This window comes from Plectropomus leopardus, chromosome 14 (genome assembly GCF_026936395.1).
Source record: "Plectropomus leopardus strain MGB_pleo_1.0 chromosome 14, ASM2693639v1, whole genome shotgun sequence".
Lineage (NCBI taxonomy): Eukaryota > Metazoa > Chordata > Actinopteri > Perciformes > Serranidae > Plectropomus > Plectropomus leopardus.
Genome location: NC_142189.1, coordinates 22191425 through 22208285, shown reverse-complemented (window position 1 = coordinate 22208285; position 16861 = coordinate 22191425). Strand labels below are relative to the sequence as shown.

At 38.9% G+C, this 16861-nt stretch overlaps 1 protein-coding gene across 2 annotated transcripts in view; it reads left to right on the top strand.

The window, feature by feature from the left end:
• The window catches only part of LOC121953391 (palmitoyltransferase ZDHHC14-like), a 66346-nt gene that overhangs the window by 20348 nt on the left and 29137 nt on the right, over positions 1-16861 (top strand). For both annotated transcript variants that reach the window (XM_042500455.2, XM_042500454.2), the window contains exon 3: positions 2114-2274. In XM_042500455.2, the coding sequence (XP_042356389.1) occupies positions 2114-2274 (161 nt within the window). The remainder of the gene's footprint in view (positions 1-2113; positions 2275-16861) is intronic.

The window sequence follows — 16861 nt, the reverse complement described above, 5'->3', positions numbered from 1 at the left end:
AGCTGCTTTCTATCTAAACAAAGACAGCAAGATTTGGAAGATTACAAGACCAAAGATGGTCTGTAGCCCTGCCTCAGCCAGAGATGGGAATATGTTCTGTAGTGGATTACAATCTCGGGACACAGTGCTGGATGACGTGTCTCCACCACCAGTTTGGAAGACTGAGGCTGGGGGAAAAATCACAAATCACCGAGGGCTGTAAAACGGACGCTCTGTTAGCAAGTGCCAGACATAAGTTGTGTATATTGTACATTGACACAGTCAGTGTTCAGTACAATGACCTTGGGAACCTCCAGGCGAGTTTTAGTTGGAGGAATGTTTGTGCTGCACAGTGTTGTCCTGCCTGCAGCCTCCTGCTGATGTCCCAGACAACCTAGTGTTTTTTTGCTTAGTTCAGTCTCACTCCAGATGTAGAGAAGCAGCAGGACCGGCATGTGTCCATTTAGATTGGGTAATGGCACGAGTTGTAGACAATGTGTTTGTCACAGCGTTACTATTCTTTAAAACAGCTTAAGTATTACTTCCGTTTGATTCAAATTTTGCCTTTTTTTGTTATAAAAAATCAAGTGAACTGGGTTCTGCAGTATACGAGCAAGCTTCAACTGAAAGCACTTGAGAATATGACATAATGCCAGCCACTTACAGATTAGTGAGCCTTTTTACTGTTTGCTTGGGTACGATGTGTTGGCTGACCTTTTTTCCCCCACCTGAAGGGCAGTCATCTCCAACAGTTAAGGTGAAAACAGCATCAGATGTTCAAACCCCAATTAGCACAGATCAGCAAAGTAAATGCTCCAGGTCCACATTTACATCCTCCCTATCCGCCAACGTTGATGGAACCCAACATGGCAAGCCTAAATATAGTTTGGCTTGGTTTATCAGAATAACTGCTGTTGGCATAGATCAGCGGATGTGACTGCCCTCCCAATGTGATACCATCTGAAGGCTGTTTGGATAGTGGGCTAGTGATATTGTGTCCATCAGCAACCTATCATACATTTCGCCCTTAGAGCAGGACTGTACAGTGTGACATTTGTGTGAAGAAAAGAAAAAGATGTTGAATGACTTTAAGGCTGACAAAGTCACCACAATCGTTGACCTGTGTCACTTAATTACAGCGATTAGTGTCCTAAGCTAGAAAGTGCTATACAAATTAAATGATTTTATTAAAAACAGCTTCACCTTTAAGGTTTATTGTTCAGTGTAATTTAGCAACATATGGTGCCTCTCCTCCTGCAAGACTCAATAATGTCATAAATGCAATAACCAATACCAGCAAAAAAAGCCAGTGTAAAGTATTCCGATTTTTTTTATTTGCTCTAAAATATATTCTAATAAAAGTCTTTTTGCAGAAGTCACTGTTGTAGATGTATTTTCAAACAAAAAAAAAAAGATAAATACTTAAAGTTTGATGAACTCAGCCTTTTTTCATGTGGCCCTTTTATTTTAATAAATTAAAAAGAGATCGTTACTGTGAACCTTGCAGTACTCATTTGCATTCCTCAACAGCATCCCTGTAAACATATGGTCACCCCATGTTCATTTAGTTTCCCTTGTGTGGAGTGGCTCCATTTGCTTACCCCAAACTCAATCCAATAGACCAGAGACTGACAAATGAAATGGAATGCGGCAGCCTGTGCCCCACCTCTGTGGGACTAAATGTGATTACTGTAATAAGCACCTGCGCTGTTGGATGTTTAATTGGATTATGCCAAAATGTCTCAATAAACAGATTACAACACAAGGGACCTTACATGTGCACCCATGTGTATATCCATCTACTGTTTATTAAGCAAAAATTCACAGGTATTAACACTGCCTAAACTTCATGGCTTTCTCTCGACTACCAGTAGAGATCAGTTTTTCTCAGTTGTTTTGCACAGACTAGTTTCATACAAATATTTACCCTAAGAAGAGCAGGTTGTATTTGGGCAGACAGACACATACCCCTCAGGCCATCAGCTGTTGTTTGTTCAGTAATCTTCTAAAAATACTATTTGAACTTTTAGGTATTTACTACATAGCTGAGAAATACTGGTCAGGCAGGACCATGGTCTCTTGTCTACTATTTGCTTAATTCTCTTTCTCTCTAAATCTCTTCCTGTCCTACCAGTTGTCCGTTCCTGGCGCTGCAGTTGACCCCAGTCATCCCAGTCATAGGAGGTGTGCTGTTTCTGTTTGTATTGGGAACACTCCTGAGAACCAGCTTCAGTGACCCAGGGGTGTTGCCCAGGGCCACCCCAGATGAAGCAGCTGACCTGGAGAGGCAGATAGGTAAGACTCTCTAATTAAATTATTTTAGGTATGAATAACAGGTCATTATTTACATTTCTTTGCATCTACATTTTTGTGCTCATCCCATTTTCTTACTGTTTCTGTATTTTCTTATCACCCGTTTACGCTTTCACCCACTATGTTCAGTTATTGTATTTTGTATCTCCAGGCTCTTGCTCTCTGTCTGAGCCCGCGGTTACCTTTTTATCTTAGATACTGTATTTGTTTTCGAGCAAGCCTCTCTGCATGGTACTGATCCATGGGAGCTAGAGTGTGCCTTTACAACCTCCTGTAAAGAACGCCAGATTATTTTGCTTATGTGTCTGGAGTTTGTTTAGCCAAAGAAATGCGGATCAAGCTTCCAACGTTTTTACTGGCACTCTGCATTGAGGTGGAGGTAAAGCATTGGTGCTACTTTGACCCAATGGCTTTTGATCTGTTTATTTCACTTAAACTTCTCCAAAGGTCCTGGTCTGATGTAAAACCTGACTCACAAATTTCATCTGGATAACTTCTGAATCTAATTTGTGATGTGAAAGGTAAAACTGTTGGTGCATTAGGAACCACTTGATATGGTGTAAGTGAATTACCTGCATCACAGCACTGACTGTAGCTCGCCATGAGTCAGAAACAGCTGAGACAACAGTTTGTGATGTGGAGTCAGTCTGTTCATGGGATTCATAGTTGCCTCACTGTTTGCACTTTATTACATCATATAAAGAGAAATCAGTTATATATTTTAAATTAAAGGAACTAATGCAAGAAACTTAGTATCTGGATGCAGCCCATGCTGAGTGATTTCATAACTGGTATCTTCAAAAAATTGAAACTGATTTTTGTCAAATGGCCATTCACAGATTCCTTTTTTTAACCGTTCTCTTAATTGGCATTATATATGATAGCATGGATAATGGACTAGGGCTGGGCAATATTGAGACAATAAAATATATATTGTTTTAAACCAAAAAACATCTAGCAGTTTTGCACAGTATAGGATTGACTATTGGTGCTTTCACAAAATATTTACACAATGAGATTTTTGATAACTAATCATCAGTAGTGTGGATATAATAACTTATTGGGTACAGGCAAATAATCAAACAGATAGAATAGTCTAATAAGTTACTAATAAAACAACGAATACAGCTAAAACAACGGTGAAAAAAATAATGCACCTATTCGCAAATTGTATGAGGTGCACATAAATGCAGCTATCATGATTGAATTTGTGACTGTAAAAGTAATCCTCTTTCAGAGGAGGTAAGGAGACAATCAAGGGCACTTCAGACTGGAATTTACACTGGAAATGATGCCAGTTCAGTAAATTGCAGGACTGAATCCCAGTCTCCAAAAGTGTCCTGCTGCCCTGTAGCTAAATGGATTATCACCACTTTACTCAAAGGTTTAACTTTTTAAACCTCCTTTTCTGACCCCACCCCTTTTAAAGTTTTGGCCCTTTTTATTTGTAATGTGATGCTTCTATTTCCCAGCGATGGTCCTTTCCGTGCCTCAGGCCACTGGGGCCTCATTAAACAAACTCTGGACTGGCTTAATTAATCTCATTAGGAGACTTAAAAGCTTTTGGAGCGAAGGTAAAGTACAGAGAGCTCGGAGCAGTGGGCTGAAACAGCACTGTGCTGAAAGTACCATGCTATATTGGCAAGTATTTTTTTTATCAGAGGATAAACAAATTAAAGGCTGAAAATTTGAACAATGTTGACCCAAATACCACACTCTGCACCCCTCTCCACCATCATTTCATCCCAGTCGGCTTTTGTGCTGTGCATTTTCAAACATAGCAATTGGCTGTTTCTAAACTTGAATTTCTTGTTCACAAAGGATTGTTGTTATGCTGTTGGTTGCCTGTAGCTGAATGCACTTATAACAAATTAGACCTCACCTAATGGAAATTCTGTTGTTTTTATTTACAACATGGTTTATATTTTTGTAGCTTTCATTCACAGTGGTTATTGTAATATTTTTTTTCAGCAGCTGAGATGGATGTTTGCAGGGACTTGAAACAGCTTTGCTCTGGAGCCTAAGGCGTCACCAGCACATGCATTCAGACGGTCAAAGAAAGGGTTTAGATGCATGTTTAGATTCATTAGGTTAACTTGTGTCAATTGCATAATAGCTCGTGTTGCGCTGCCCTTCGGCATCTGTCCCTGAAACATCCACATCCAATACCGTGGCTGCCAGTAGACTAATAGACTGCTTTAGTGTTGGTGCCATTATGGGTCCCATTATCTTCCATTTGAAAGAACCTGGCTTGTAATAGCACAAGCATTTTATACACTCACAAACACACACATAAATACTTAAGATGGTTTGTATCCTTCAGCAAGGAATGTTAGATTTAAGCTACTGTTGAAGGTCACTGCATTTTCCCACAACTAGTAAAAAAAAGTACAGACACATTTTACTCTTACAGTTGGTTATTACATTCTTGCTCTTTCTTCCTGTTTTTCTTTCTGTCTGTGTTTGTGGTGTAGTATCTCTGCATACACCTCCTATTGCTGTGTCTTTCTGTTTAAACGAACTTCTTTGGTTTCTTAGTCTGGACCTGTGCCGTGCAGCACTGTTTGGTTCAAGCCGTTGGCGTGGCAGCTTGACATGCAAGACATTAGTAGCACATCTGTTAGCTCTTAGCCTCATCATCCAACCTCATCCCAAACACCAACTAGCCTCACAATGTCTTCAAAGAGGAAACACTTATGCTTGTCTCTTTCCATGTCTCTCTTCCTCACTTTCTTACATTCTTTTTACCACTTGTGTTTTCTCTGTGCCAGTTTGTGCTGCAGCAGTGATGAAAATGCATTTCTGAGCTGCACAATTGTTGAGAATATTTGCTTTCACTGCTGCTAACAGTCTTACTTATTCATGTTGTGTGTGTGTGTGTGTGTGTGTGTGTGTGAACATGCTTGCAAGTGGTTTACATTTCTCGCCCTCACTCATTCCTAGAAGCTTCTTTTTGTGCTGCATGATACGAGGAAAATGTGTGATACGCACTGAGCATTTCTGAATGTTGCAATGACAATATTACGTAAGTGAACACATATAGATAGAAATGTACGCAGTGTACTCAATTAGCACCAATAAAAAAAATGTTTATAGTTACGTTTTTAAGTGTAGTTTTCTACTGATACTCTTTCAACTAGTGCGAAAAATCGAGTGCAACATCGTAGTCTTTTGTGATGTGTTTATCACGCAAGTCGACATTGCAATTGCAATTAAAAAAACTACAGCCCAGTTTTTGCTCTTCTGACTGAGACAACACTAGTCCATTTTTTCACTCACAACTTTTTTGCTTTTAAACTAACATGGCCTTATGTATCTGTGGAGACAGTGCTGATAAAGAAGCAGCCGACAGGCTTAGCGTGCAAGTGTAACTTTGTTGCATGTCAGTGCTGTTTTACTGTAATGACTCTTTATCATTTCAAGCTTTGTTTCCTATTTTTTTAACTGATACTTTTTTATTTGCAATTTAGTTTATAGCACTCGTTCTCTTTTAGTTCACATAACCATCAAACATTTGTCTCAAGTAAAATTATACATACAAAATCATAATAAATTAGAAGTTATCATTATTTAGGGTCACAAATGAACAGCTACCTTAAATAAATATGTATTTTAAGAAATTATATGAAATAGTTGCACTGAAGTTACTGATCACAGTAGAAAAGGGGAAAAAAGTTGAAAAATACAAAAAAGCTTCAAATACAACACAAAACAAAACATGAAAATAATAATAATAATAATAATAATAATAATAATAATAATAATAATAATAATAATAAACAGAATTAGAACAACTACCTTTTTATTGTATTGTAATTATATTTTGCATGCACATCGTGCATAGGTATGAACGCATATAGCTTTTTTAATATAAACAAATACCGCTAAATCCCTCAGCCACCAGTTCCAAAATAAGTTTTGCCATTCAGCAGCAGCCACATAAATAGATGATGATGTTTTAGTCACACAAGTGCTACAAGGCTCAAGTTCGAAACCTCCCATTGATCTGTTGACTAAACAACCTGGTACCTAATGTCTGTACAATATGAGACATCAAGGTCTCTCCTGCTCTCTGTACTCTAGAAGGGAAAACTGATAGTCAGGCTTCCGCTGTCTTTGTGAGCAGGTATCTGCTGTCTGCCAGATGTCTGTGAAAAAGAGGTTAGAGTGGGTGGTCTGAAGTATAGCCTACCTTAAAAAAAAAAAAAATCAAATATAATATGTTTGCGTCATATGAAACCTTGACACTGTATATGTCCTCCGCATTCTCTTGTCACCCTGCAGTGCACTCCTAATGCAGCAGAAATACCGTGTGCATCTATAAAGGGCCAGGGTACAGAGTGTGAGGTCAGGAAAGGTAGCACAGCTTGTTGTTTATCCCCACATGAGATGGAGACAAGAGTTGATTTCTCTTCAGTGTGCCGCGTTTGATGTCTATGCATGTCTGCCTGCCTGCCCAATATGTCAGGACTAGACAGGCTGGCATCAGTTCAGCTACCACATGCCAAATCCAAAAGACTCTCTGAAGCATTAATCAGAGTGAGAGATGGTCAGAACTGCCCGTTTCCTTCCCTCCACCTAATATGGTCCAAGCTAGCTGGTGAATGTCAGGGCAGCCACACAGTTTTTCCAAAGCTGCCAGCCAGACTCAGGGCCAGCAGAGGAAATAGATTTTGGAAGGCTTAGAGCTTGTGCTGCTGGAGGAAGGATGGGCACATGGGTAGAGGATGCAATGACATTTAGGCTTTTCATGACTGAAGGAGCAGTCAGTATGGGTGTTTGAAGGTGGGCAGTTCACTGCTCTGAGGTGCATCTGTGTGGATGTTTTAGGGTCTACTAATATGTTTTTTTCAGAGTCTATTCTGATACGGATGATTAGAAATAAAAAAAGAGACTAATAACCAATGTTTGGAACTGATATACAGTGAGCTTAGGCAGTATCTATTTTTTCATAGCTTCATACCTTCCTAAAATTACACCGGGGTATACAGTGTATGACAGTATCAGTGCAGGACGCTAACACCACCTCCCTATAGCGGATGGTTTGCTCCGTTCTACAGGCTGTCTTGCCATTGTCAGTCTACTGAATAGACAATACACTGACTCACAAGATGCCAACAAAAGGTTGATATTCCACATCACGGAACCTGTTTTTGTTTTTTCTGTGGCACCTATGTTAACATGTTAGAGCAGCCATGCCTGAGCAGCACCACTCAGGCATCGCTCGGCTGCTTCTCAGCTGTGGTACATCTACGGAAACAGTCCTGACGATATTTACCGCATCACGCATGGTTTCAACAAAAATTGATTGTGAAAATGGTCTTCTGGTGATCATATTAACTCTATATCACCTTTTAAAACAGTTTCAATGTCTTTATCCATTACAGACACCAGGAAATACAAATATATCTGTTTTACTAAACCTTCTCTGTTTCTGTTACAAAACAAAAGCCCTCTGACAACATTTCTGTCGACAGAACCCCTTCAGTTGTCGACACAAGGTATTTTACTGTGAAGCATTTTATGGTGGACCTTTTTGTTGACAATGCAGTAGCTTGCACGGCTTCATAAATGAGTAGAATATGTGCTTTGTATTGTGGAAATACAGTAGTTATAACAGTAGGCAGCTCTGCAGCAGCGTTACAACAACAAACGCTGCCAATGTGAACACACTGCTCAGAAAACAGCGTGGCCCGGTCGTAAACTTCAGGGCACTTGAAGTTAATAGAAAGATTAGGGTCCATAGTTTTGACGGTATGTAAAATCACACTGTCGGGATTTCCAAATACCCTGGTAGACAATAACACACTGATACGGCTCATGCCTAATATACAGTAAAAATGAAAAACTCTGTGTCAAAATGTAGAATAACAAACACTACAACACCAACACAAAACTTTGTTAAATGCCTTTATTTAAGTTTTCTATTAAATCAGCTATTTGACCAAAAAATACAAAAACTAAAAAATCAGATAATTCTTAAAAATGCTGAATTTCACAGCTGATTAAAGGTTGATCCCTCGTATTTAAGGCATGCTAAGTAAAGACAAGAATATATCCATTTAGTATGTGAGGGATAAAAGTGGTAGTTGTAGTTTTGGGGCTAAGAGTTTGGCCCACTGCTTTGTTTTGGACTTTTGCTTTGTGGTTTGGTTCTTACCACTGTTGGCATTGCACCCTGACTCTTTCCACTCTGCCAAAGTGTATTATATCATAATAAACTAATAATGTAAGTGTCCTTCTAACATGAGGCTTAAGCCTTGCTGAGGGGTCAAAAGCTGGACACCCTTGTCTGTCTCTGATGCAGTCAGAGATACTTGACTGGGTTATGTGATGATAGTCTGTATAAATGTTTGACATTAAAAATCCTAGCACAAGTGAAAAGGCAGTCATTAGGATTGTTATGAAATGTTGATTTGGGGAAATTGAATGTGATAAACTCATCTAAATGTTAAAAGTTACAAACCAAACATATTAGGTTCTATTGAGGATTTGTCTTATCAAGTGAGTTTTTTCTTTTTTCCGTGTTCAGATTTTCCTACTTCCTTTTGTATGGGCAAAGCCATTAATTAAACCCACATAATTTTGTAGCTTGCTCCGTGTTTTAATTACTTTGTGTTTATCATCTTTGTTTGTTGTTGTGAAATGTTTTATTGTGGCTGCTTTTGTCAGTGTTCATTCCAGAAACTTAATTTAGATGCCAAAGTCTAATACGCAGCCCATCACCAGCTCAAGCTATTCTCTAAGACGAGATCAAGCTTAATCACATTAGATACAGCTTCCTCTCTGTGTAGCGATTAGACACTGCGAAACATGCTTGTTGGATTTTAACACCTTGTAGGTCTGCTTGTAGGTCTGGCTTTGCTTTTGGAGGCAAATGTGAGGCTTTATTATGAGTAAACTAAGGTTATTTTCATTATGAGCTGTGTCTTGAATATCACAAGTGGTGGCTACTTATTTTCATCTTGGCATTTGTATCCCATAAATGCTGACCACTGCACTGTTGCATGCCACTAAACCTCAAAAAGCTGGCACCAATCTGAATTTATCATGTAGGGCAGTCCACAGGGTTGTATTGATTCTGACCTCCTGTTGGCCTCCAACTCAAGAAATTAAAAATGTGAAATATATCAGCCAGAATGCACCAGTGACTTTAAGATGTGGTCGCTCACAGTGACGGGGTGTGTCAGAAGCACAGTCTCTTTAACTCATGTTAAAGCCTCTTTTGCCCTTGCCAGGACAATATACCGTGTGTCTTTTTGACATAGTGCAGAGACGTTTGTCCTGTTGCAGTAAAGAATGAATTAATACCTTGTTTTGAGTGACAGTCCAATCATAACTCATGTTGGTACTTAAATCGCTACGCTGACTCTCTTCCTCCCTCCTCTCCCCTCTCGGTGTAGCCAACCGCCCTGGGTCACATTCATGTTTGACTTCATTGTTATTGGCTGAATAATAAGTAATAGGTGCGCAGCCAGTGGAAAGAGGCTCTATTACGAAGCTACTTGACATCTCAACTTCTACATTTATGAAATTCTTGTACATAGACCTCAGCCTAGCCTCTCTTATTGTGACTGACAAAGGGGACATGTTGACATGGGGACAGTAAATGTCTTTAACACAGTTACATTATTTTTTACAGTACAGATGTCTTTGTTTCCTTGGTACAAATGGGGGAACAAATAACCAAAATATTAAATGAATAATGAATAAAAGAAAAACCCTGTCAGTATTAGCTTTTGGCTAAACTGATATTGTAAGCATCAGTATTAGTCCAGAATTGTACAGTCAGTGCATCCTTGCTTTTTGATCATGTGTGCTGTAAAGAGTCATTTTCTGCTCTTTAATGAGTCTTAGGAAAAAATAACTTTCTTTTCTATTTCCTCTTAGTCTTCCTTCATTCTTGGCGTGTCCCCAGGCTTACACTGACATGCACATGAAAGACTGAGATAAAGACATGATAGTGCGTGGATGATAGAGCTGCAGGGTCAGGGATAGAGGAGTGGAAATGTACAGGAATAGAACTGTCTTCCAGGAGATTATGAAAAACAAAGTTGTTGTGAGGTAATTACCCTCGCCTGGAATGACCTAAAATGCTGATCATTCACTCTCACTTGCTTCATCCATTATGCCTTCATTAAGCCATCTCTGTCTTTCTCTCTCTCTCTCTTACAATCACACACACACACATTTTATCTCAATACACCTCAGTAGCATAAAGAATACTGTGTATGCAGGAAAGTGAATGGTGTACACTTGTTTTTTACAAGGAGCAGATTAGGGCTGCCCCTCGAAAGTCAGGGATTCGAATCATCAGTCGGAAACACCTCACTTGACTGAGACTGCTTCAAGTCGAGCAGCCTTGACTTTTAAGCTACTCTTTGGGAGCTGTGGATATTTGGCGCAGAGGAGTCGAGCCATCTTGCCTAGGAGTGGTAAATTTCCACCTCACAGGAACTTAATACGATACAGTCTCTAGCTTTTGTTTGATATGTGGCATGGCAAAAATGTTGCACATTTCTGACCTGTCGTTAGCTCCATGAACTTGTTTACTGTATCATGGGAATGCTGCTGTCACACTTTCAGCCTTTAAAACGCTGCATGGAAAACAAAATGAATAGTTGAATATTTATATTGAACAGCCAAATCTAATTCAACTGCCATAATACTGAGTCAGGGACAGACCTAGACAGATTAGGTCATAGTAAAGGTACTACCACATGACCAAGAGTACCCCTAGTAATAATTTTGTTTTACTTCTGTCACTTGTCTTTGCAGCAGCAACAGCAGCAGGTGTGTTGTCCTTCTTTGCACTTTTCTGAGATATTCTGGCCCCGTTGAATATCTGACCACGTCCTCACTTGTCATCCTTCACTCAGACAGATGTCACATGTCTCTGGATCCAGACTATTAAACCAGTCCCTCATGGTCTTGGCCAAGGTCTCTGTCAGCTCAGCACACAGTGACAAAATCTGAAGAAGAGGACATTTAGCGTGTGATTGCCTTGTTGTTGAACAGAATAAAGTTTAGAGATTTTGAGCAATTTTATTTTAATTATGTGGCTTTACTTTTGATTTGTTTATACTGTCAGCTGCCTACTGATCATAGTTTTGTCTATCTACTTTGGTGCCCTGCCCCTCATTTTATATACACTATACAGTGTGTGAATCAGTAATGATTTGCTGCTGCGTCTGTTTTGAGTTTTGGTGCTTTGATTTGCCGGGAAGTCAGCTGATTACTGCGTGCCTCAGTTCAGACAGACTGTTCCACATATTTTAACACTATGCTTGTTTTTATTATCATAGCTATAGATTTAACAGGAAGTGGTCACAGTTATAGTTGAAATGTTCTGTAAAAAGTTGGGACATTTCAATAACTTGGATGTAACAGTGGAGCATCACATCGGACTAGAAGAACATCTGAAACACTGCTGTGTTTTGCATGACTTGTCAGCCCACACTAATGCTGCTGTTTTGTGTTGTGGCTACATCAAAAATGATGCTCAGCAGCAAACCAAATCAAAAACAGGTGGCACAGCGACCAACCAAAAGTCCAAAATTCCTCTGAAGAAGCACTGGCACGTCTATTCAAACCAGCATCCAACAAGCTCTGCATTTCAAATCCTCAACAGTGCAAAGTTTCAGGTCTCGACCTCTTAGGTTTAATCGAGTAGGCCACCCCGTCAGTATTTTCCTTTTGAATAGCTGAAAAGATTCCCTCTGTGTTTTTTAACTGTGTGACAGGTGTTACATTTCTTGGCTTGTTTCAGAGCAAGGACAGATAGGAAATATCTCTGCAGTGAATTTCCAGGGACAAAGTGCTTGGCTAAATTAAATTCACTTAAGCTGAACTAGTTAATGTTACTCAACTCCCAAATTACTTCCTCAAATGTAATGATGTTACTTTCACTTGATGTAGTCAATAGCCAAATTCAACCTGCTCAGCCCGCAGCATGGTGCAATCATTTTCAGAACAGATTTGATAAAGCATACATATAATCAAAAAACAACGGAAGAAAGAATTGTTCTATGAGGATATTTACAGCAGGAAAATACACACGTAATATCAATTTGTTAGGTAGGTGTTACTCAGATATCATCTATAATGTGCATCTGTTGGCTTAGCTTTCTTGTGACTGCTGCACTTCTTTGCATGTCTTACACTTTCTCTCTGCTTTTCTTAATCTGATGTTTTAAAGCACCTTTGGTGATTATCCACATACCATAGATCTGTCTGTGAAGAAATGTAACATGCAGTGGAGCAACAGGCAATGTAGTGTCAGACTCTACAGTTATAGACTAAATACTCACCACAAAAAGCTGCTTATTTGGTTAGTAAACCAGTGATTAGCCTTGATTTAGCCATCAGCTAATCCTTACTTAGTCATTCATTTGAAAAATTGGACTGACATCAATATAAACTGGTGTGCTATAAAGCTTTTCCTATTTCAAGTCTGAAATACAATAAGCTTTATTATTATTTTTGAGCTTAGAACCAAACAGCAAAAGACCAAAGTTGGATATGAGGTAGATTGGCAATTGCAGCTGATCCAGCATTACCACGACTGGAATTGTCTCAGAAATAGCAGTGTTTGCTATAATCCATTCAAAGAAGAAAATAGAAGTGCTGTTATTTAAAAAAGAAAGGGCACCTCAGCATGACTTCATTTTTAACAGTGAATAAGAGGCATGAAGTGATGTGAATGGGAAAATCTGATGTTTTTGAGAAATTGATTATAGGACCTTTTTTTTTTTTTTTTTTGCTCTGGAGTGAATGTGTTACCAGGGTTCCTACAGTAATGATTTTCTGAAAAAGTTATGAAATTAGAAAAACTGTTTTCCAGGCGTGAAAATGGTTTGGTATTAACAGAATGTTTTGGAAAAGTTTTGTGTATATACATTATTTTGGTTATTGTGTAGAATGGAAAAAATCCTAAAACAATAAAATAGAATGAATTAATACCTTGTTTTGAGCGACTCTCTCCTAGAGTCACCGTAGCGATTTAAGTACCAGCATTTAACTGCATTCATCTACTACGTGTAGAAATGCAGAAGTAAATGTGGAGTAGGTCATTCTGTCAAATACAAATAAATATATATTATTAGTTGTATATATTTGGAGTAGGTCAAATAGGTAGGACTACTACCTGTGAAAATGTAGTTAAATGTGGTGTTGGTCCTTTTGTCAGTTATATTGCTCAGAATGGATTATTACCTTTATACATGTAGAGGTCATTCTGTCAGATAATTAAACAAATGCTTGCCCCCCCACCGTGGTGAGAATAACCCTTATTTCATTTATTTTATTCACCAAAAATGTTGTCTTTTTTTTAACACAACACCTTTTGTACTTGCACTGGAGAGTGCCGTATGAGCTATGAGCTCTATCACAAATGGTACGAGACAAGTCACCGTCAACCTTTCACTGTGGCTTTTCTAGAGACATAATGTGGGTAAATGTTCCATTTAGACTGTTTGTGAAACCAGCTCTTCTCACCACCATCAGATACTCTACACTGCTATGTCTGTGCACTGTCAAATTATATAGAAGGAGCTAGTCTCTCCTTTTAATATTTCTATTAGGTAAATCTCTCATGTTATTTGAACTGGGCTTAAGATCTTTCATTTTATGATTGATGTTCACCCTTTTTCAAGTATGATTGAACTCGCTTTTCTCTCTACTCAGCAGTTTTGTGTGCAAGACCTTGAAAAAGCTGCTTGACTGAACAGAACTTGCTTGTGCCTCTCTGGGTTTAGTCCCACATCTTGGCAGGCAGGTTGAGGTCAAATCCTCTGTTAGCCATCATCATTGTATTCAAGTACACTTATCCACCGGTGAAGGTAAAGCTTTCTCTCCTCCACACACACACAGCAGGATAGCAGTTATTTTCCCTTTATACCTCAACAGGCAACGCCTAGCACAGTTTGGCTGACATTGAATCCTCATTTAGCTTTGTGTATGAGGGTGTGAGTGGGTACAGTGTGTGTATGTATATTCTGTTACCTCACTTCCTAGTCTACCTGGCCCTGTTTTCTAGCCTCCAGCTCTTATGCCTGGACTATCTCTCTGAGGGATCTCCCACTAGACACTGATGTAAGGCTCAGCTTTGGATGGTAGTGTACAAATGGCTTTGTTCAGCAGAAAAGATACTTTGACACTTCCCTCTAAGCCACTACTTTACCGCAGGCATCCGTGAAGAAGCGTAGTGAATGTTGATGGGCTGGTCAAAGTGTACTTTGGTGTGACCACAGTTGATTTACAGGACGGTGTACGGAAATACAGGTATTTAGAGTCAGACCTATAAGTAGACTATTGTTTTTTTTAACATACAGAGGCTGCAGAAGAGCCTTGAATTGAAAAGATTGAAAACCTCTAATTCCAAATTGAAAACTTCATACATTATCCAGGATGCTTCCTCCTGTTCCTACTCTCGTGTTTACACCGGACAAATAGAAATTAAGCCTAAATTAGATATTGTTTTAAAATGATAATTGTTTATTAACAGTGACATATATGAACACACAGTTGTGTTAATACTGATCATTTAATGTAGGTATTACTGGCAATGGCAGTTGCTTTTCACAAATTTTGAAACTGGTTTTTGGACACGACCCCTGTATTTTTAATTTTTTATTTTTTATTTTTTATTTTTAAATGTTATATTTTTTGTCAATGGGAAATGTGGTAGCCATCAAAAACTAGAATTACAACTAGAAGGGCTGGCATGGATGTTTTTTCCCCACTCAGCTGTGTCTAATTACTTAGTCTGTATGATATGACTAATACGCATTATTATCCATCTTTGCCCACCTGCCAGCATTATTTGCAGAGATCTCAGAATACTCTTCAAAGAGATTTCCTCTAATGTTTCCAAAGCATCCTACACTGGGTTTAGTTGTCATGGCTCTTATTATGGAGTGCCATGTAAATCAATATGAAATATAGAAATAGATGAGCCTGGAAATAAATAAAGTTGGATATGAAATAAATCCTCTAATAAATTATGCGTTTAATATGTAAATAAATGTAAATATATAAATTTGTTAATATAGTTCAATATATATAGTTTTTGTTCTGTTAAGGATGTTGTCCAAAGGACTACTTATATTTTTTTGAGGAAACTTTATAAGACGCTGTTGGAATATATAGAGAGCATACTCTGGGCATAGACGGAGCAGCAGAGCATCAGGTGAAGTAAAAGGAAAACTTAATTGTTCATTGCACTGGGTCTAAAAGTTTGCTTTCACTGGCCTCTGCAGCAGCTGCTCCTCTCATTCAGCTCACTTCTCAAACTACTGCTGAAAAAAAAAGTCATAAAGAGTTCTACCTGTACTGTGTTCACAGACCAGCAAAAATGTCTGAATTTAGAGAAGGGACACAGAATGATTTTAAAAAAAAAGGGGGGCATGCACACGCACACACACACACACACACACACACACACACACACACCCTGATAGGCAGATCATCAAACTTTGTGTTGCTGTTGCTGCTGCTTTTATTTATTGTTGATTTAAATTGCATTTCATACTTCATTTCACCTGACAGAAAGCTAATATCACCAGAAATCTTTACTGCACTATAAATACATTGACAATGTGACATCTCCTGGTGGTTTAACACTGTGGTAGCCAAGTTGTTCTCAGAATTTTTCACACACTCTCCTTGTCTGTTGTCTTCCTCAGAGGAGTCTGCTGAGAGGGCAGAGGAACAGAGGGAGTATGGAGGAGAGTGTAGAGCGCTCTGTAGGCATTGATCACAATAGAGACGAATTCAATACAACAAAACTCACTGGCTGCGTTTCCTCTGCTCTCCTTTAGAAATGTCAAACACCCACACAAGCCTCTCAGTCCCTATGCAACCCCCCTCCCCACTGACACACATATACCACTCTGTTAGCAAGGATACAGGCCACTGTGTAATGATCTTCCTACACACACCATCTCCTACTCTCAGGGTGCGTGAGAGTGCTCAAAGCAAGCTGAGCAATAATAGGATACAGGCTCTACCTTTTATGGCTTGAAAATCACTATCATTGCTCTCATCCTTACCGTTTAGCCTGTCATCACTGCTGTCTACTCCACCAAAAGTCATTCAGAGCAGTTTGCTACCATTTTCTTTTTTGTGTTATAGTTTGAGGACCGTTGTTTTAAGTGCATGTTGAATTCCAGACTTGTTCATATTTCCCCGAAGTAGGTTAAAAGTTTAGTCACTGTAGCAGCTGACTACATGTTTTTCAGAAAAGACAGGGTGGCTAGTTTTTAGTGTTCAGTGGTACAAAAGGTTGGTTCTGGTTGGCAAGTTTGACACTGAATCTGTAAAGCCCATACAAAAGAGCTAAAATGGTGGGGCTAATTAAATATAATGAGCTGTGTGGGTTGTCCATGTTCAAGCCTTTTAAGCTACCGATAGCCTGACATGTGCTTTTATCAGAGCTAAAGATAATTGCAGATCAGGAAAGATTTCACTTCACCACAGCCTTATTCTCAAGACAGTTTAAACCAGACAACTTGAACACATTGCAAGACAGAAAAATCAAGTGGATTCTACTGGCTTATCTTACGAATAA